The sequence below is a fragment of the Cricetulus griseus genome, unplaced genomic scaffold (assembly GCF_003668045.3).
Source record: "Cricetulus griseus strain 17A/GY unplaced genomic scaffold, alternate assembly CriGri-PICRH-1.0 unplaced_scaffold_11, whole genome shotgun sequence".
In the NCBI taxonomy this organism is placed as follows: Eukaryota; Metazoa; Chordata; class Mammalia; order Rodentia; family Cricetidae; genus Cricetulus; species Cricetulus griseus.
In genome coordinates, this window is record NW_023276820.1 from 268,057 (window position 1) to 288,572 (window position 20,516).

General features: G+C 38.6%; 2 protein-coding genes across 2 annotated transcripts; both read right to left on the reverse strand.

Annotated features, from left to right (window-relative positions):
* Window positions 1-5,109: 5,109 nt before the first annotated feature.
* LOC113838703 (vomeronasal type-1 receptor 4-like) lies at window positions 5,110-6,054 on the reverse strand. The gene has a single exon (XM_027434265.1). The coding sequence runs from the start codon at window positions 6,052-6,054 to the stop codon at window positions 5,110-5,112; it is 945 nt and encodes a 314-aa protein (XP_027290066.1).
* A 9,654-nt stretch (window positions 6,055-15,708) lies between these two features.
* LOC100752586 (vomeronasal type-1 receptor 4-like) lies at window positions 15,709-16,653 on the reverse strand. The gene has a single exon (XM_027434264.1). The coding sequence runs from the start codon at window positions 16,651-16,653 to the stop codon at window positions 15,709-15,711; it is 945 nt and encodes a 314-aa protein (XP_027290065.1).
* Window positions 16,654-20,516: the final 3,863 nt, after the last annotated feature.

The window sequence follows — 20,516 nt, forward strand, 5'->3', positions numbered from 1 at the left end:
TTCTTGTGCATTTTGTAAAGTCCATGGATCTGTTTCCACACCAGATCCCATTACAAGACATGAACACTTCCTCAGGCCTTTCTTCTTTGCTAACTCTACCACTCAGACTGAAATACACAGTACTCACCTGGCTTCTTGTCCCCGCAGGTTGGTGGGTTCAATGAGCAGATCCAGAGTCATTAATAAGCATCAGTGTGGGAGAGTTAGAACAAGGGTGATGTAGAGGTCTGTGACTCTGTGACCTCACCTCCCTCCAGAACTGCAATTTTCATTTCACACCAGCGACAAGGACAGCACTAGCTGTGGGAGACTAATCAATAAATAAAGATTTCCAGCTGTTAATTAGCAAAGATATTTTAGAGTTCCTTGTGTATTTACCCAGTGGCATAAGGTGATAGGGAGAGGCATTGAGTTTTCATGATCCCTGAATGATGACTGGGTCTCCTGTGGAAGGTGCTAGAATCTTTCATAGATTCGTGTGATAGTGAGAAAATTCCCTCTGCCCCTTTGGATTCCACACTTCAATTACTTCTTCCAACACAAACCAACATACTTCACATTTAGAAGTTTATTTTCACCTTTATTACTTAAAATATCTGAGTGTTTTATATGTGCATATGTATTTCAATCAATTCTAGAATTGATTATCTGCTCTCATTTCCTTTTTATTGACCCAATCCACATGACATGTGTTCATAAAATCACTTAAATTTTAATTTTCTTTTTTAATTTTAATTTCTTGATTTCATTTTACATTCTAACCACAGTTCTTCCTTTCACCACTGCTCCCAACACTACCTGCCTCTTCCCACCCCTGTCACCTGCCCCAGCCCAGCCCCAGTCCTCTCCCCCTCATTGCTAAGGGCTCCCATGTGGAGACATCCTAGTCTGGAACAATTGTTGGGTCAGGACCAGGCCCTCCCCCTATTGTTGTCTTATTGCTCCAGCTAGAACTCTGAGTACTGTATGGAATAGATAAGCCGAGAGTGGACAGCCTAGACCTGTTCCTGATTTTACTGGAATCAATATGAGTTTTTCTCCATTTAGTTTAGTGTTGGTTGTTGGCTCTGTATATTGGCATTATTATGTTTAGGTTTGATCCCTCCATCCCAGATCTGTCTGAGACCTTTATTATGAAGGTGTATTGGATTATGTTGAAGGCTTCTACAGCATCTAACAAGATAATCGCGTGGTTATTTTTCTTTCATTTTGTTTATATAGTAGATTATATTGACCATTTTCCATACATTGACCCAACCTGGCATCTCTGGGTTTAACCAACTTGGTCAGGGCGAGTGATATTTTTGATGTGTGCTTGGTTTCAACTTTCCAGTATTTTATTAAATATTTTCATTTTCGTGACAAGGATCGTGTAAAGTACATTTTAAATGTTTATTGGTGCCAGGTATTGGTGGCACATGTCTTTAACCCCAGCACTTGTCAGGCAGAGGCTGGCAGCTCTATGTGAGTTCCAGGCCAGCCTGGTCTCCAGAGCGAGTGTCAGAGTCGGCTCCAAAGAAACACAGAGACACCTTGTCTCGAAAAATCAAATAAATATAAAATAAAATAAAAGTTTGTTGGCCATTTGTGTTTCTTGTTTAAAAAAATCATTTCATTAACTCCCTTATATTTGGCAAATTTCTTTCCTTGTTATTTAGTTTCTACAATGCTTAGTAAATACTGACTATCAGCTCTTTATCTGAAGTAAAGCTGAGAAAGTTGTTCTCAAATTTCAGGGGGCTCTCTGAGCACTCCACTGGTAGAGTGCAGTGTTGAGCAGGAACTTTGTAATTTCATGGAGTGTCATCTGTTGATATATGGCATAATTCCTGTTTTGTGTTCTTTCCGGAATATTCTACTCTAATCTAATTCTTAGAGTATATACCCTCTATTACTCTTTAATTGTTTCACTTTCATTTTATTTTACAGCTTTGTTTTATGTATAATTTATTTAGTGTGGATCAGTCTAACTATGTGTGTAATCTTCAACTCCATCAACGGCCTCAGAATAATAATGAATAAACTCAAAACTGACAGAGACATCTCACTGCCTGGACAGTCACCGGAAGTTCCTCTCTAATGCTAGTGCATCCATCTTCAGCCAAAGACCACACTGTGTTTTACAGACTTTCAGGGAAGCAAAAATTGAAAACTGTCTGCCTGTGTTGGCAGAATGTCTGTGATTTTTCTCTGTCCTGCAGATTGTCTGGCAGACACTCCCATAAGCAAGAACTTTTCAGGACTGTCCTATCAAGTTCTGCAGTCACTTTCCTGTGGCTCCTGCAAGTCCAGTTTATATAGCACACTGTCAAACAATCCAGGAAAGAGCAGTTTCTTGCCCAAATGGTTCATCTTGCCAAGTTGAAGGCAAAATTCATAACGAGTTTCTTCCATGCCCACCTTCCTCTCAGAAGTAATTGGTGTTGCCAGGCGTAGTTGTGTCTGTTGTGAAAAACCCTAAAACATTTTAAGTGCCATATTCTGAAGGTCTTTGAAAGGTTTGAAAACTATGCATCTCAAATATATCTCTGTATATCTAGGAAACCTAACTAACCCAACTGGAATATTTGACTATTATAGGTGACTACAATCTATTTAATGATACATTACATTTTTAAAAGCCATATGAAAACCATACCTAAATAAGAGAAGAAATATATATATTTCTCATTTGCCTTTGCTGTACTCAGCAAATTTTACTGGGTAAAACACCACAGCTGGCTAGGAAGCTAGGAAACAAGGAGAACCCTAAGAGAGACACACATGGTCCCCTGGGAAGGGGAAAGGGACAAGACATCCTGAGCAAATTGGAACCATGTGGGAAGGATGATGGATCCAGGAGAATGAGAAGGGGAGAAGAGCAGGGGTGAGGAAGACATGAAGGAGCAGGAAGGTTGAGTTAGGGGAAGAATAGAGGAGAGCAAGTTAAGAGATACCGTGATAGAGGGAGAAACTAAAGTTTAAAGAGAAATCAAGCACTAAGGAAATGTCTGGAGTGCTCCAAGGATGACACCAACTAACAATCTAAGCAACAGAGGAGAGGCTACCTTAAATGCCCTCCCCTGATAATGAGATTGATGACTGACTTATATCCCATCCTAGAGCCATCATCCAGCAGCTGATGGAAGTAGAAGCAGACACCCACAGCTAAACACTGAACTGAACTGGAATCCAGTTGTAGACAAGAAGTGATGAGCAAAGGATTCAAGAAAGGCTGGTTAAATCCAAAGAAAATGTTGACTTGAAAAAGGGGGAGTTCTTGGTCCCCAGACAGATAGCTGGGAAACCAGCATGGGATTGATCCAGGCCCCAGGAATATGGGTGTCAGTGAGGAGGCCTCAGAAATCTATGGGGGCTCTTGTAGTAGCTCAGTACTTATCCATTGCACATTAATGGACTTTGGGAGCCCATTCCACAGAGAGTGATACCCCTGAGAGCAGCCACATGGGGAAGGGCTTAGATGCTATGCAAAAGGATATGACAGACTATGAAAAACCTCCTTATAGAAGGCCTCACCCTCCCTAGAGAGCAGAAATTGTATGGGATGTGTAGGGATTTAGGGGGTTGCATGGGAGACGGGAGGGAGAGGGAACTGGGATTGACATGTAAAATAATTTTGTTCTAATTGAACTAAAAAATGGAGAAAAGAAAAGAAAACTTGGGCAGCTCCAAATTCAGTTTATTTCAATTTAGATCTATATACTTAAGAGAGCTAAGATGCAGCCATGGAGCATTCTTCATGTTTTCATAATGTTTCTACCAATTACATTTTCATGCCCTTATTCACCACAGCATGAAAATAATGGCTGAGTTGAAAATAGAAAAAATAATTTTTTTGATATATCCTTCCATAACTCATGAATTAATTTGCCTACTATTACCTAACATTAATTTTCCTTGTCTCGTTTGGAAACCTGATAGTAAAGTTGCACTCACCTATACACATATGGAGAGTCACAACTTATAGGAAGAGAACATGTGATTTGTTTTCTGAGTTTGTAATACCTGGATTAATCTTATTCATTATAAGACCATCAATTTTTCTACAATTTTGTGATTTAATGTCTAACAATATTTTAATAGTATACCATTTCATATGTAAGCACATTCAATTATAGATTTCTATATTCATGGATATAAATGTGGGCTCAATTTGCATGTAACTAGGGCAGCAATAAACATGGATGGGCAGAAATATCTATGGAAATAAATGGAGGTTTCTGGATATATTCCCTTGTGTGTAAAAGTTAGGAAATATATCAGCTCTATTTATTGTTTTGAGGACTCTTAAAACTGATTTCCATAATGTATATGCCAAATATGTTCCAAACTTTATTAATGAAGTCCACATTACACTGCTCCCAAACAGATAACAACACAAAATTAAAAACAGTAATTTACATTCTAATTTCCATGATGAACAAATACTCAAAATTTCTCAGAAATATTGGCAAAGAAAAATAAAGATGACATTGAAACCACCATTTATTTGCACTCAATTTCTGCATGAGGTAAAAGGTATGGATAATAGTTTTTCAATACGTGGTCTCGGGAGGTGCTCTGTTTGGAGATGGTGAAGACTGCTGGTACCAGCTTCAGAGCAAGCTGATATGATTGTCTCTATAGCATCTGAAAGTGGGGTATGTAGGAAGTTAAGACTGAAGAAATTTTCTGGTACTGCTGAAGACTAGAACAGTTGGAAATAGACAGGGGACTCCTGAAGCACAACTTCCAGGCCAGCCACTGAATTAGTTTTCTTTGCAGATGGATTTTATGACCAATATGATTTCTGTGAAGTAAGCAACACTCAGCATGCCTTGGACAAATGAAAGCGAGAAGAAGGGTAGCTTGATGGAGAACATTTTTGCTAACTCTTTGTACATCATTTGGACAAAGGGAACCCTTGATGCTGAAAGTTGGAGAGTGAAATCTTCCTCATACATTGGGAAAGGCTAATGTGGACAGCTAAGTCAACCAGCTTACAAAACTCTGAGATGTAACATTTGCATTACTAGTAAAAGGACAGGGCACTACCTACTTCACATTCTGTTCTGACTTTGTGAGGGAGATGGGTGACTAGACAAGTGGATAGCACAGAAACTCTACCATTTATTTAAGAATAAGTGAGTTTATATTCCTCATCCAGACCAAACTGAGTCTCGAAACCATGGAGTAATGATTAATAAGAATAAAGGGTCCAAAACAAGGAAAACACAGAGAAGTGACACGATTGATGTTCACCAGCCACCAACTAGGCTTATACAAAAGAGCCACACAGCCTTGTAAGATAGTAGAGACAGTATAAAAAGCCAGAAAGGTAGACACCAGCGCCATAATGTTTTGGGTGGCTTTGGACTCAGGGGAGGTCCTGCTGGAACCATGGGTGCTACGGATGTGCTGAACCCTCTGCTTGTGTCTGTACAGAATGACAATCATAGAGCCGCTAGACCTGGCCATGAGCAAAGACAAGCAGATTTCAGGGCACACCACCAATGCTGCATAGAGTGAGTCACTGATTCCGTCCCGACCTGCAATTGAGCAGTGTCCAAAATCTTGTTTTCCTGTCACATTATTACTATACCTTTTGAAGAGTGGATTCACAAAGAAAATGAAATGTATCAATATGTACAAGACCCAGAGAAGGGAAATGGAGCAGCCAATGTACTTAGCAGCTTTGACTTTTTGATCCTTACAACAGTATTCCTTCTGACTGATGGTGACAGCCTGGAAGACACTCAAGAGGCAGGTGGAGCCAATGGACACACTGCGGCCAATTCTTTCAATGTACAAAAGTAATCTGCATTGAATATCATTTAAAAACTGCTTCAAACCAAAAGCTGCCATCGTGTTGGGCACTCCTCTAGAGAGAATGATCAGGGTGTTGGCTGCCATCAGGTGCACGTGAATCAAATCTACAGTCTTTAATTTGCAGTGTCCATAACAGACCAGATAGTAGTGAAACACAGAGAAATTTCCAAGAATTCCTATTGTAGTTAGTGATAAGAAAATTATTTTGATGATTAGAGTCCAGAAATACATTCTGTTATTAGGCATGATTCTCTTTGATAAGGGGCAAAGACATTTCTCTGGTCAAAATGAATGAAAATGTCAATAACCCAAAATCTAAAGAGAGGCAAAATCGCCAAACCAGACTAGACTACATAACAAAAAATTCTCCAAGTTTATGATATTATCAATTATAACTTACAATGAAATGGACATTAAGAAGGCTAAAGGCCTGATCATGACTATGTGAATGGCTGATTTGCCTTCATCAGATCATAGAGTGTGTCAACTTGTGGGATATTTTATTTGGCCTGTTAGAGGCAATTAGTACTAGAGGCAATACCAGGAAGCATAGTCCAAGACTGTGGTAATAAACCAGCATTTTCTAACCATGCTGTATATGAAGAAAATTTCAATGATTTGTACCAAACTAAAGAATTACCAATTCTTATTGTATATCTCATTTACATTAATATCTGATAAATGAAAAACTTATAATACTGTTCATGGTATTTCTACAGTTACATATGAAAATTTTATAAAAGGCATAAAATGCCTTCAAATGATGGTTTAAGTAACAGCATGTATCTTATGTTAAGATCTATCTTTTATGCAAGTCACATTACAGACAGAAACACAGATATGTACATACTTAGGTTACAACTGTTAGAGCACTGTGGACATTCAATGGGAAGATAGCCCACAGAAATATGTCAGCTGAAATCGTAAGGTTAATGTCACCATCTGAAGAATGATATCTAATGCAGGAATGTTCACGATCTCTGTTGAAACTATGTTTGGGACATTGTGTCACCAATCAGAATTCTAACTTGTAAATGGGAGAAGAAAGTGGCCCTGGATTAGACAGCCCATCAGTCACTCGGAGAAGACTCTCAAGACAGAATATTCTATTCTATTTCCTCAGGAGAATATGTTTAAACCCTCTTAAGAATGGTGAGATTCCACTGAAAATGTAGGGAGAAGCATCTGTGAATTAGTACCAGGCTGAACCAAGAAGCCTCAGGAAGGGTGCGATTGCTCCACTCACTATTCGGCCATGTAAAGACAGTCAGCTTGCATAATTATGCTGGAATATGAAGAATTAAAAACAAACTGATGAACTTGAGAAGTACCAGATAATAGCAGTTTCCCTTATTTTTGCACTGGAGAAACACCCTGGAGAATGGATATATCAGAAAATTGAAAGTATTCTATTATGTGAGGAAATACAAACTGAGAAGGATCACAGTAAACCTTGTGTCATTGTTGTTTCTTAGCTTTTAAATTTTAATGTGGGAGTTAGTGTGTGGCAAGCCCAGAAAACTAGAATGGGACCCATAAGAGGATTAAAACGATCCCCTATGAGAAGATATTTTAAGCAAATATTCATTGTCTTGAGCCACTGGTCTGGTTAAAGCCTCTGGTTTCTGGTAAACCATCATCGCTGGATCCTCACTGGAATTCCGCTGTGGTATTCTGTGGCAGGCCCACAAGTCTTGGAGATACTCTAAGTATTGTTGCAGAGGACAAGTCCCTTCAGAAGCTCAAGCATGAGGTTCTAGATGCCGTAGATGTTGGGTTGGACCAACTCCAGGACTGAATCTGGGTTTGAGTGGTAGCAGGTTATTCTGAGTGAATCTAGCCACCTACCTCAGGTGCGGCAGTATCAACTCCCCTTGTCCCTGCCTTCAAGATTGGTTTATACGTGGCTTGTTAAGGGGTTGGTCCATCTTTCTGGAGTGCAGCGATCAGCTACAACACTTTTTAAGATTGTCAGTGTTCAACAGGAGACAAATGAAAACTCACTGTCTCTGGAAAGTGTTAAAAGTTCCACCTACCTAGGATCATTACCTTGTTGAGAGGCCAGGAACATTCTAGGAAATTCATGCCAGTTCACCTACCCTGACACTTATGTGTAGAAGGAAATTAAATTAATGACAAGATGGTTCATTGTAAGAGCTGTTGTGGTGTTGGAGACTCCTTGAATGACAATGAAGAAGAGGAATTTATTCTACTCCCTTGCCAAATATTTGGGATCCTACTGCATCCGTTGTAGGGAAGTAAGAGCAATGTGAAACAAAGGAAACAGGTAGCAGCATCAACTACAGCCTGAAACTACTTTCATGCTTCATCAGTGAGGTCACTAAGAAAAATCTGATATTGCACATGGACCTTTGTTATTAGAATTGTAGGATTCTGCACAGAAGGTAGAGTGTGATCACACTGGTTACAGGATTCTGCACAGAAGTTAGAGTGTGATCACACTGGTTATAGGATTCTGCACAGAAGGTAGAGTGTGATCACACTGGTTACAGGATTCTGCACAGAAGGTAGAGTGTGATCACACTGGTTATAGGATTCTGCACAGAAGGTAGAGTGTGATCACACTGGTTACAGGATTCTGCACAGAAGGTAGAGTGTGATCACACTGCTAGGATCCATGGACATCTTGCATTCTCACATGAAAATATTCATTTCCTAAAATTCTATAAAGTGGTAAGTGAATAATGGAAAGCACAATTTTGTGATTTAAATATCGCTGGTGTAAGTGTAAAACAGCCATGAAAATTTATGAGTCACTGCCATGAGCTCAGGTTTTCACCTTCTTAAAACTGTAGGGTCTAGTCAATACCAGTATTTTCAGTGTAATGGACTAAAGCAAGAATACAAGGGCATGGGACTCTTTAAAGCAAAATTTGGTTAGAGTCTCAGTGAACAGTGCAAAGAATTGTACAAGGAAAGTGTTACAGAAACACGGTCACCTCAGGCTGTGCTTATAAAACCATGATGGGAGATCTGCAGCATACTACACCCTTCTTTGTAGTTTGTGTTCCTCACTTGATTTCTGCTCATGTTTTTGGTAATCTATTGTATGCCTTGTGCAGTAAAAAGTTTTCTTTTGTGGTGAATAGAGAGGACGCTCAGTTATGAGGAAAAATGTGCTGGTGTTGCAGAGGATCCCATTTTGGTCCCCAGAACCCATAGGGTGCCTTATATCTGCCTGCAATTCCAGTTTCAGGGGCTTTCGTCATCATCTATTGGCCTCTGAAAGCACTGAATTCTCACGGTGCTCATATTTACATGCAGGGAAAACAGACATTAACACAAAGTAAAGAAATATATGAAACAAGTAAGTTTTAACATTTACATGATGGATTATCTCTTAGGTAAATCAAAATACCAGTGCATCTGGATGCATTGTTTTCAGTATGGTCTGACCTGACATAAAAAATATTTCTTCTTTCAGTTTGGTTTCAGAATTACAGAATGGATCTGATATATATATATATAATATATAATATATATGTATGTATGTATATATATATATATATATATAATGCCACCAAAAATATGAATTGCTAACATTTCGGGGATGAAGAATATGCTAGGTACACAGAGGAATTACTAACACCATTAAATCTGTTCAACTTATAAAAGGAAACACTAATATGTGATTAATAGCCAATACCTTGTGATGTATACTAAGTTGCTAAAATATTTCTTTTAAAATTCAGCATTTATGCACTCTTCTTTACTATTTTTCTTTTTTTTTTTTGTTTTTTGAGACAGGATTTTTCCGTGTAGCTATGGAGCCTTTCCTGACAGTCACTCTGGAGACCAGGCTGCACTCAAACTCACAGAGACCTGACTGCCTTTGTCTCCTGATATTATGGTTTCACAAAACTGGACACCAGTATCTAGCTCTGACTGTCAAAATACTCACTATATAGACCATGTTGAATTCAAGTTTACCGAGATATGCCTTCTTTTCCAGGAAAGTTCTGTGATTAAAGGATTTTTAAAACACATCTGTCATATTTGCTAATTCTTACATTAAGAACCACATGGGAATGAAATGTATAATGAATTCAAACAGAAATAGGCATGTAAAATGATATAATGCAATGAGAAGAATGTAAAATCTCAAAACTTGTCCGCTGTGAGCATTAAATGCCGCCCAGTGTTAGTATTGATCATGCTAAGTGTTAAAGCATATTTAGCCAAGGGATAGAACCCTGGTGGACCATGAACAAGGCTCTGCCTTCCAATATCAATAAATGCCATTCACTAGATATTCAGGTACTGCTTCTATACTCCACAATCACAGTCACAGCCTGCTCTTCTCTGGGATGTGTGTGACTTATATTTTCAGTCTACTGTTTTCTATGACATGAAACCATGGTGAAATAAGCTCAAAATAATTATTAATGAAGATATAGTCTACACAATATGAAAGGTATTGTGAATTATCACATTGACTTATTAATAAAAACCTTAAACTGATAGTGATTTGGGCTGAATTATCCTTGTCTTACTCACACTCACAATCCATGGAAAACATATATTATACTAAGAAATAAAATGAATACAAGGTAGGAAAACTTGGATCTGTCTAGCTCATCTCTTAGCTGTGCCATTTATTCTTGTGCATTTTGTCTAGTCCATTGATTTGTTTCTACACAAGAACCCATACAAGACAGTTGCTCAGGCCTCTCTTTTTCCAATTTTACCTCCCAGACTGAAATACACAGTACTCACCTGGCTTCTTGTCTCCGCAGGTTGGTGGGTTCAAGGTGCAGATCCAGAGTCATTAATAAGCCTCAGTGTGGGAGAGTTAGAACAAGGGTGATGTAGAGGTCTGTGACTCTGTGACCTCACCTCCCTCCCGAACTGCAATTTTCATTTCACCTTCAGTGACAAGGACAGCACCAGGTGTGAGAGGCTAGACAATAAATAAAGTTTTTAGTTGTTAATTAGCAAAGATATTTTAGAGTTCCTTGTATCCATTGGCATAAGGTGATAGGGAGAGGCGTTGAGTTTTCATGATCCCTGAATGGTGACTGGGTCTCCTGTGGAAGGTGATAGAATCTTAGAGGTCAGATTCCTCTGAAAGTGAGAGAAGTCCCTCTGCCCTTTTGGATTCCACACTTCACTGACTTCTTCCAACACAAACCAACATTCTTTTTTTATTTTTCGAGACAGTGTTTCTCTTTGTAGATTTGGAGCCTATTCTGGCACTTGTTCTGGAGACCAGTCTGGCCTCGAACTCACAGAGATCAGCCTGCCTCTGCTTCCCGAGTGCTGGGATTAAAGGCATGTGCCACCAATGCCCGGCACAAACCAACATTCTGAATTATAGAATTTTTTTAACATTTATTACTTAAAATATCTGAGTGTTTTATACATGCATATATGTTTTAATCAAGTCAAGAATTGATTATCTGCTCTCATTTCCTTTCTTACTGACCCACTCCTTATGATATGTGTTCATAAAATCACCTAAATTTTAATTTTCTGTTTTTTATTTTTATTTTTTGATTTCAGTTTACATTCCAATCAGAGTTCTCCATCTCAACCCTCCTCTTAACACCACTTTCCTCATCCCACCCCTGTCACCTGTCCCCCAGCCCAGCCCAGTCCACTCCCCCTCATTGCTAAGGGCTCCCATGTGGAGTCAACATAGTCTGGCCAACATATGTTCGGCCAGGACCAGGCCCTCCTCCTACTGTTGTCTTATTGCTCCAGCTAGAACTCTGAGTACTGTGTGGAATAGATAAGCCGAGAGTGGACAGCCTAGACCTGTTCCTGATTTTATTGGAATCAATATGAGTTTTTCTCCATTTAGTTTCATGTTGGTTGTTGGCTCTATATATTGGCTTTATTATGTTTAGGTCTGATCCCTCCATCCCAGATCTGTCTGAGACCTTTATTATGAAGGTGTATTGGATTATGTTTAAGGCTTCTGCAGCATCTAACAAGATAATCGTGTGGTTATTTTTCTTTCATTTTGTTTATATAGTAGATTATATTGACCATTTTCCATACATTGAACCAACCTGGCATCTCTGGGGTTAAACCAGCTTTGTCGGGGCAAGTGATATTTTTGATGTGTGCTTGGTTTCAACTATCCAGTATTTTATTGAATATTTTCATTTTCATGACAAGGATCATGTAAAGTACATTTTAAATGTTTATTGGTGCCAGGGATTGGTGGCACATGCCTTTAACTCCAGCACTTGTCAGACAGAGGCTGGCAGATCTATGTGAGTTCCAGGCCAGCCTGGTCTCCAGAGTGAGTGTCAGAATCGGCTCCAAAGCTACACAGAGACACCTTGTCTCAAAAAATCAAATAAATATAAAATAAAATAAAAATTTGTTGGCTTTTGTATTTCTTGTTTAAAAAATTCATTTCATTAACTCCTTTATATTTGGCAAATATCTTTCCTTTTTATTTAGTTTCTAGAATGCTTAGTAAATACTGACTATCAGCTCTTTATCTGAAGTAAAGCTGAGAAAGTTGTTCTCAAATTTCAGGGGGCTCTCTGAGCACTCTACTGGTAGAATGCTGTCTGAGCAGAAACTACTTTCATGGAGTGTCATCTGTTGATATATAGCATAATTCCTGGTTATGTGTTCTTTCCGGAATGTTCTACTCTAATCTAAATCTTAGAGTATATACCCTCTATTACTCTTTAATAGTTTCAGGTTTCATTTTATTTTGCAGTTTTATTTTATGTATTATTCATTTAGTGAGGATCAGTCTAACTCTGTACATAATCTGCAACTCCATCAAAGGCCTCAGAATAATAATGAATAAACTCAAAACTGACAGAGACATCTCACTGCCTGGAAAGTCACCGGAAGTTCCTCTCTAATGCTAGTGCATCCATCTTCAGGCAGAGGCCATTTGTGTTTTACAGACTTTCAAGGAATCAGGAAATTGAAAACTGTCTGCCTGTATTGGCGGCAGATTGTCTGTGATTTTTCTCTGTACTGCAGATTGTGTGGCAGATGCTCCCATGAAGCAGGAACTGTTCAGGACTGTCCCATCAAGTTCTGCAGTCACTTTTCTGTGGGTCCTGAAGTTCAGTTTATACAGCACACTGTCAAACAATCCAGGCAAGATCAGTTTCTTGCCCAAATGGCTCATCTTGCCATGTTGAAGGCAAAATTCATAACGAGTTTCTTCCATGCCCACTTCTTCTCAGAAGTAATTGGTGTTGCCAAGCGCAGTTGTGTCTGTCGTGAAAAACCCTAAAACATTTTAAGTGCCATATTCTGACGGTCTTTGAAAGGTTTGACAACTATACATCTCAAATATATCTCTGTATATCTAGGAAACCTAACTAACCCAACTATAAGTTTTGACTATTATAGGTAACTACAATCCATTTAATGATACATTACATTTTTACAACCCATATGAACACCATACATAAATAAGAGAAGAAATACATATATATTTCTTATTTGCCTCTGCTTCCTTCAGCAAATTTTACTGGATAAACCACCACAGCTGGCTAGGAAGCTAGGAAACAAGGAGAACCCTAAGAGAGACATACATGATCCCCTGACAAGGGGAAAGGGAAAAGACATCCTGAGCAAATTGAACCATGTGGGAGGGATGATGGATCCAGGAGAATGAGAAGGGGAGAAGAGCAGGGGTGAGGAAGACATGAGGGAGCAGGAAGGTTGAGTTGGATGAAGAATAGAGAAAGAGCAAGATAAGAGATACCATGATAGAGGGAGACACTATAGGTTTAAAGAGAAATCAGGTGCTAGGGAAATGTCTAGAGATCTACAAGGATGCCACCAACTAACAATCTAAGCAACAGAAGAGAGGCAACCTTAAATGCCCTCCCCTGATAATGAGATTCATGACTGACTTATATCATCCGAGAGCCTTCATCCAGCAGCTGATGGAAGTAGAAGCAGACACCCACACCTAAATAATGAACTGAACTGGAATCCAGTTGTAGACAAGAAGTGATGAGCAAAGGGGTCAAGAACAGGCTGGTTAAATCCAAAGAAAATGCTGACTTGAAAAAGGGGAATGAAAAGGGGGGAGTTCTTGGTCCCCAGACTAATAGCTGGGAAACCAGCATGGGATTGATCCAGGCACCATGAATGTGGGTGTCAATGAGGAAGCCTCAGAAATCTATGGGGCATCTTGTAGTAGCTCAGTACTTATCCATTGCACAGGAATGGACTTTGGGAGCCCATTGCACAGAGAGGGATATCCCCGAGACTAGATACAAGGGGGCAGGCTTAGGCACTATGCAAAATGATGTGACAGACTCTGAAGAACCTCCTTATAGAAGGCCTCACCCTCCCTAGTGAGCAGAAAGTGTATGGGATGGGTAGGGATTTAGTGGGTTCCATGGGAGGAGGGAGGGAGAGGGAACTGGGATTGACATATAAAATAATTTTGTTTCTAATTGAACTAAAAAATGGAGAAAGAAAAGAAAACTTGGCCAGCTCCAAATTCAGTTTATTTCAATTTAGTTCTATATACTTCAGAGAGCTAAGATGACGCCATGGAGCATTCTTCATGTTTTCATAATGTTTCTACCTATTACATTTCGTGCCCTTATCTACCACAGGTCGAAAAAATGGATGAGTTAAAAATAGAAACAATAATTATCTTGATATCTTCTTCCATAGATCATGAATTAATTTGCCTACTATTACCTACCATTATTTTTTCTTGTCTCATTTGGAAACCTGATAGTAAAGTTACACTCACCTACACACATATGTAGGTTCACACCATACACGAAGAGAACATGTGATTTGTTTTCTGAGTTTGTAATACCTGGTTTAATCTTATTCATTATAAGACCATCAATTATTCTACAATTTTGTGATTTCATGTCTAACAATATTTTAATAGTATACAATTTCATATGTAAGCACAAATTCGATTATAGATTTCTATATTCATGGATATAAATGTGGGCTCAATTTGTATGTAACTAGAGTAGCAATAAACATGGATGGGCAGAAATATCTATGGAAATAAATGGAGGTTTCTGAATATATTCCCTTGAGTGTAAAAGTTAGGAAATATATAAGCTCTATTTATTGTTTTGAGGACCCTGAAAACTGATTTCCATAATGTATATGCCAAATATGTTCCAAACATTATTAATGAAATCCACATTACACTGCTGCCAAACCAGATAACAACACAAAATTAAAAACAGTAATTTACATTCTAATCTCCATGATGAACATAGATTCAAAATTTCTCAGAAATATTGGCAAAGAAAAATATAGATGACATTGAAACCACCATTTATTTGCACTCAATTTCTGCATGAGGTAAAAGATATGGGTAATAGTTTTTCAATAAGTGTTCTCGCGATGTGCTCTGTTTGGAGATGTTGAAGACTGCTGGTACCAGCTTAGAGCAAGCTAATATGATTGCCTCTATAGCAGCTGAAAGTGGGGTATGTAGGAAGTTAAGATTGAAGAAATTTTCTGGTACTGCTGAAGACTAGAACAGTTGTAAATAAACAGAGGACTCCTGAAGCACAACTTCCTGGCCAGCCACTGTATTAGTTTTCTTTGCAGATGGATTTTATGACCAGTTAGATTTCTGTGAAGTAAGCAACACTCAGCATGCCCTGGACAAATGAAAGCCAGAAAAGTTTATCTTGATTGAGAACATTTTTGCTAACTCTTTTGTACATCTGCTGGACAAAGGGAACCCTTGATGCTGAAAGTTGAAGAGTGAAATCTTCCTCATACATTGGGAAAGGCTAATGTGGACAGCTAACTCAACCAGCTTACAAAACTCTGAGACGTAACATTTGCATTAATAGTAAAAGGACAGGGCACTACCTACTTCACATTCTGTTCTGACTTTGTGAGGGAGATGGGTGACTAAACAAGTGGATACCACAGAAACTATACCATTTATTTAAGAATAAGTGAGTTTATATTCCTCATCCAGACCAAACTGAGTCTTGAAACCATGGAGTAATGATTAATAAGAATAAAGGGTCCAAAACAAGGAAAACACATTGAAGTGATGCGATTGATGTTCACCAGCCACCAACTAGGATTAGACAAAAGAGCCACACAGCCTTGTAAGATAGCAGAGACAGTATAAAAAGCCAGAAAGGTAGACACCAGTGCCAGGATGTTCTGGGTGGCTCTGGACTCAGGGGAGGTTCTGCTGGAACCACGGGTGCTATGGATGTGCTGAACCCTCTGCTTGTGTCTGTACAGAATGACAATCATAGAGCCACTAGACCAGACCATGAGCAATGAAAAGCAGATTTCAGGGCACACCACCAATGCTGCATAGAGTGATTCATTGATTCCATCCCGTCCTGCAATAGAGCAGTGTCCAAAATCTTGTTTTCCTGTCACATTGTTACTAGACCTTTTGATAAGTGAATTCAAAAAGAAAATGAAATGTATCAATATGTACAAGACCCAGAGAAGGGAAATGGAGCAGCCAATGTACTTAGCTTCTTTGAATTTTTGATCCTTACAACAGGATTCCTTCTGACTGATGGTGACAGCCTGGAAGACACTCAAGAGGCAGGTGGAGCCAATGGACACACTGCGGCCAACTCTTTCAATGTACAAAAGTAATCTGCATTGAATATCATTTAAAAAGTGTTTCAAACCAAAATCTACCATCGTGTTGGGCACTCCTTTAGAGAGAATGATCAGGGTGTTGGATGCCATCAGGTGCACATGAATCAAATCTACAGTCTTTAATTTGCAGTCTCCATAGCAGACCAGATAGTAGTGAAACACGGAGATATTTCCAAGAATTCCTACTGTAGTTAGTGATAAGAAAATTATTTTGATGATCAGAGTCCAGAAATACATTCTTTTATTGGGCATGATTCTCTTTAAATAATGGACAAAGATATTTCTCTGGTCAAAATGAATGAAAATGTTAATAACCCAAAGTCTACAGAGAGGCAAAATCGCTAAACCAGTCTAGACTACATAACAAAAATTTCTCCAAGTTTATGATAGTTTCAATTATAACTTACAATGAAATGGACATTAAGAAGGCTAAAGGCCTTATCATGACTATGTAAATGGCTGATATGCCTTCATCAGATCATAGAGTGTGTCAAATTGTGGGATATTTTATTTGGCCTGTTGGAAGCAATTGGTACAAGAGGCAATACCAGGAAGCAAAGTCCAAGGCCGCGATAATAAACTAGCAGTTTCTAACCATGCTGTATATGAAGAAAATTTCAGTGATTTGTACCAAACTAAAAAATTACCAATTCTTATTGTATATCACATTTACATTTTAATCTGATATATGAAAAACTTTTAATATTATTCATGATATTTCTACAGTTACATATGAAAATTGTATAAAAGGCATAAAATGCATTCAAATGATGGTTTAAGTAACAGCATGTATCTTATGTTAAGATCTATCTTTTATGCAGGCCACATTACACAGACAGAAACACAGATATGTACATACTTAGGTTACAGCTGCTAAAGCACTTTGGATATTCAATGGGATGATAGCCCACAGAAATATGTCAGCTGAAATCGTAAGGTTAATGTCACCATCTGAAGAATGATATCTAATGTAGGAATGTTCACTATCTCTGTTGAAACTATGTTTGGGACATTGTGTCACCAATCAGAATTCTAACTTGTAAATGGGAGATGAATATGGCCCTGGATTAGACAGTCCATCAGTGCACTGGGAGAAGACTCTCAAGACACAATATTCTATTCTATTTCCTCAGGAGAATATGTTTAAACCCTCTTAAGAAGGGTGAGATTCCACTGAAAATGTAGGGAGAAGCATCTGTGAATTAGTACCAGGCTGAACCAAGAAGCCTCAGGAAGGGTGCAATTGCTCCACTCATCATTCGGCCATGTAATGACAGTCTGCTTGTGTAATTATGTTGGAATATGAAGAATTTAAAACAAACTGGTGTCCTTGGGAAGTACCAGATAATAGCAGTTTCCCTTATTTGTGCACTGGAGAAACACCCTAGAGAATGGATATATCAGAAAATTGAAAGTATTCTATTCTGTGAGGAAATACAAGCTGAGAAGGCTCACAGTAAAACTTGTGTCGTTGTTGTTTCTTAGCTTTTAAATTTTAATATGGGAGTTAGTGTGTGGCAAGCCCAGAAAACTAGAATTGGACCCATGAGAGGATTAAAAAGATCCTCTATGAGAAGATATTTTAAGCAAATGTTCATTGTCTTGAGCCCCTGGTCTGGTTAAAGCCTCTGGTTTCTGGTAAACCATCATCGCTGGATCCTCATTGGAGTTCCTCTGGGGTATTCTGTGGCAGGCCCACAAGTTTTGGAGATACTCTAAGTATTGTTGCAGAGGACAAGTCCCTTCAGAAGCTCAAGCATGAGGTTCTAGATGCCGTAGATGTTGGGTTGGACCAACTCAAGGACTGAATCTGGGTTTGAGTGGTAGCAGGTTATTCTGAGTGAATCTAGCCACCTACCTCAGGTGTGGCAGTATCAATTCCTTTTGACCCTGCCTTCAAGATTGGTCTACACTTGGCTTGTTAAGGGGTTGGTCCAATTTTCTGGATTGCAGGGATCAGCTACAACACTTTTTAAGATAGTCAGTGTTCAACAGGAGACAAATGATAACCCAGTATCTCTGGAAAAGTTCCACCTACCCTGCATCATTACCTTGCTGAGAGGCCAGGAACATTCTAGGAAATTCATGCCAGTTCACCTACCCTGACACATATGTGTGGAAGGAAATTAAATTAAACAAGATGGTTCATTGGAAGAGCTGTTGTGGTGTTGGAGACTCCTTGAATGACAATGAACAAGAGGAATTTTTCCACTTGCTTGCCAAGTATTTGGGATCCTACTGCATCTGTTGTAGGGAAGTAAGAGCAATGTTAAACAGAAGAACAGTACCAGCATCAACTTCAGCCTGAAACTACTTTCATGCTTCATCAGTGTGGTCACTAAGAAAAATCTGATAATGGACATGGACCTTTGCCTTTACAATTGTAGGATTCTGCACTAAGGTAGAGTGTGATCACACTGGTTGTAGATTCTGCACAGAAGGTAGAGTGTGATCACACTGGTTAGATCCATGGACATCTTGTATTCTCAAATGAAAACATTCACTTTCTAAAATTCTATAAAGTGGTAAGTGAATAATGGAAAGCACAATTTTGTGATTTAAATATGGCTGTTGTAAGTGTAAAACAGCCATGACAATTTATGAGTCACTGCCATGAGCTCAGTTTTTCACCTTCTTAAACCTGTAGGATCTAGACAATACCATTATTTCCAGTGTAATGGACTAAAGTAAGAATCACAAGGGCATGGGACTCTTTAAATCAAAATTTGCTTAGAGTCACAGTGAACAGTGCAAAGACTTGTACAAGGAAAGTGTTACAGAAACACAGTCATCTCAGTCTGTGCTTATAAAACCATGATGGGAGATCTGCAGCATACTACACCCTTCTTTGTAGTTTGTGTTCCTCACTAGATTTCTGCTCATGTTTTTGGTATCCTATTGTATGCCTTGTGCAGTAAAAAGTTTTCTTTTGTGGTGAATAGAGAGGACGCTCAGTGCTGAGGAAAAATGTGCTGGTGCTGCAGGGGATCCCATTTTGTTCCCCAGAACCCATAGGGTGCCTTGCATCTGCCTGCAATTCCAGTTTCACGGGCATTCGTCATCATCTATTGGCCTCTGAAAGCACTGATTTCTCACAGTGCTCATATTTACATGCAGGGAAAACAGACATTAACAAAAAGTAATGATATATATGTAACAAGTAAGTTTTAACATTTACATGATGGATTATCTCTTAGGTAAATTCAAATTCCAGTGCATCTGGAGGCATTGTTTTCAGTATGTTCTGACCTGACATAAAAAATATTTCTTCTTTCAGTTTGGTTTCAGAATTACAGAATGGATCTGATATATTTGATGCCACCAAAAATATGAATTGCTAAGATTTGGGGGATGAAGAATATGCTAGGTACACAGAGGAATTACTAACACCATTAAATCTGTTCAACTTATATAAGGAAACACTAATATGTGATTAATAGCCAATACCATGTGATACTAAGTTGCTAAAATATTTCTTTTAAAAATTCAGCATTTATACACTCTTCTTTACTATTTTTTTCTTTTCTTTTCTTTTCTTTTTTTTGGTTTTTTGAGACAGGATTTCTCCATGTAACTATGGAGCCTATCCTGGCAGTCACTCTGGAGACCAGGCTGTACTCAAACTCCGACTGCCTCTGCCTCCTGATATTATTGTTTTACAAAACTGGACACCAATATCTATCTCTGACTGTCTCAATACTCACTCTATAGACCATGTTGAACTCAAGTTTACAGAGATGTGCCTTCTCTTCCAGAAAAGTTCTGTGATTAAATGATTTTTAAAATACATCTGTCATATTTGCTAATTCTCACATTAAGAACCATATTATAATGAAATGTATAATGAATTCACACAGAAATAGGCATGTAAAATGATATAATGCAATGAGAAGAATGTAAAATCTATAATCTTGTCTAGTGTGAGCATTAAATGCCGCCCAGTGTTAGTATTGATCATGCTAAGTGATAATGCGTATTTAGCCAAGGGATAGATCCCTGGTGGACCATGAACAAGTCTCTGCCTTCCAATGTCAATAAATGCCATTCACTAGATATTCAGGTACTGCTTCTATACTCCACAATCACAGTCACAGCCTGCTCTTCTCTGGGATGTG

Bases quoted from the DNA above. Each gene is read 5' to 3' on its own strand.
- LOC113838703 (XM_027434265.1), bottom strand. From the start codon at position 6,054: ATGCCTAATAACAGAATGTATTTCTGGACTCTAATCATCAAAATAATT.
- LOC100752586 (XM_027434264.1), bottom strand. From the start codon at position 16,653: ATGCCCAATAAAAGAATGTATTTCTGGACTCTGATCATCAAAATAATT.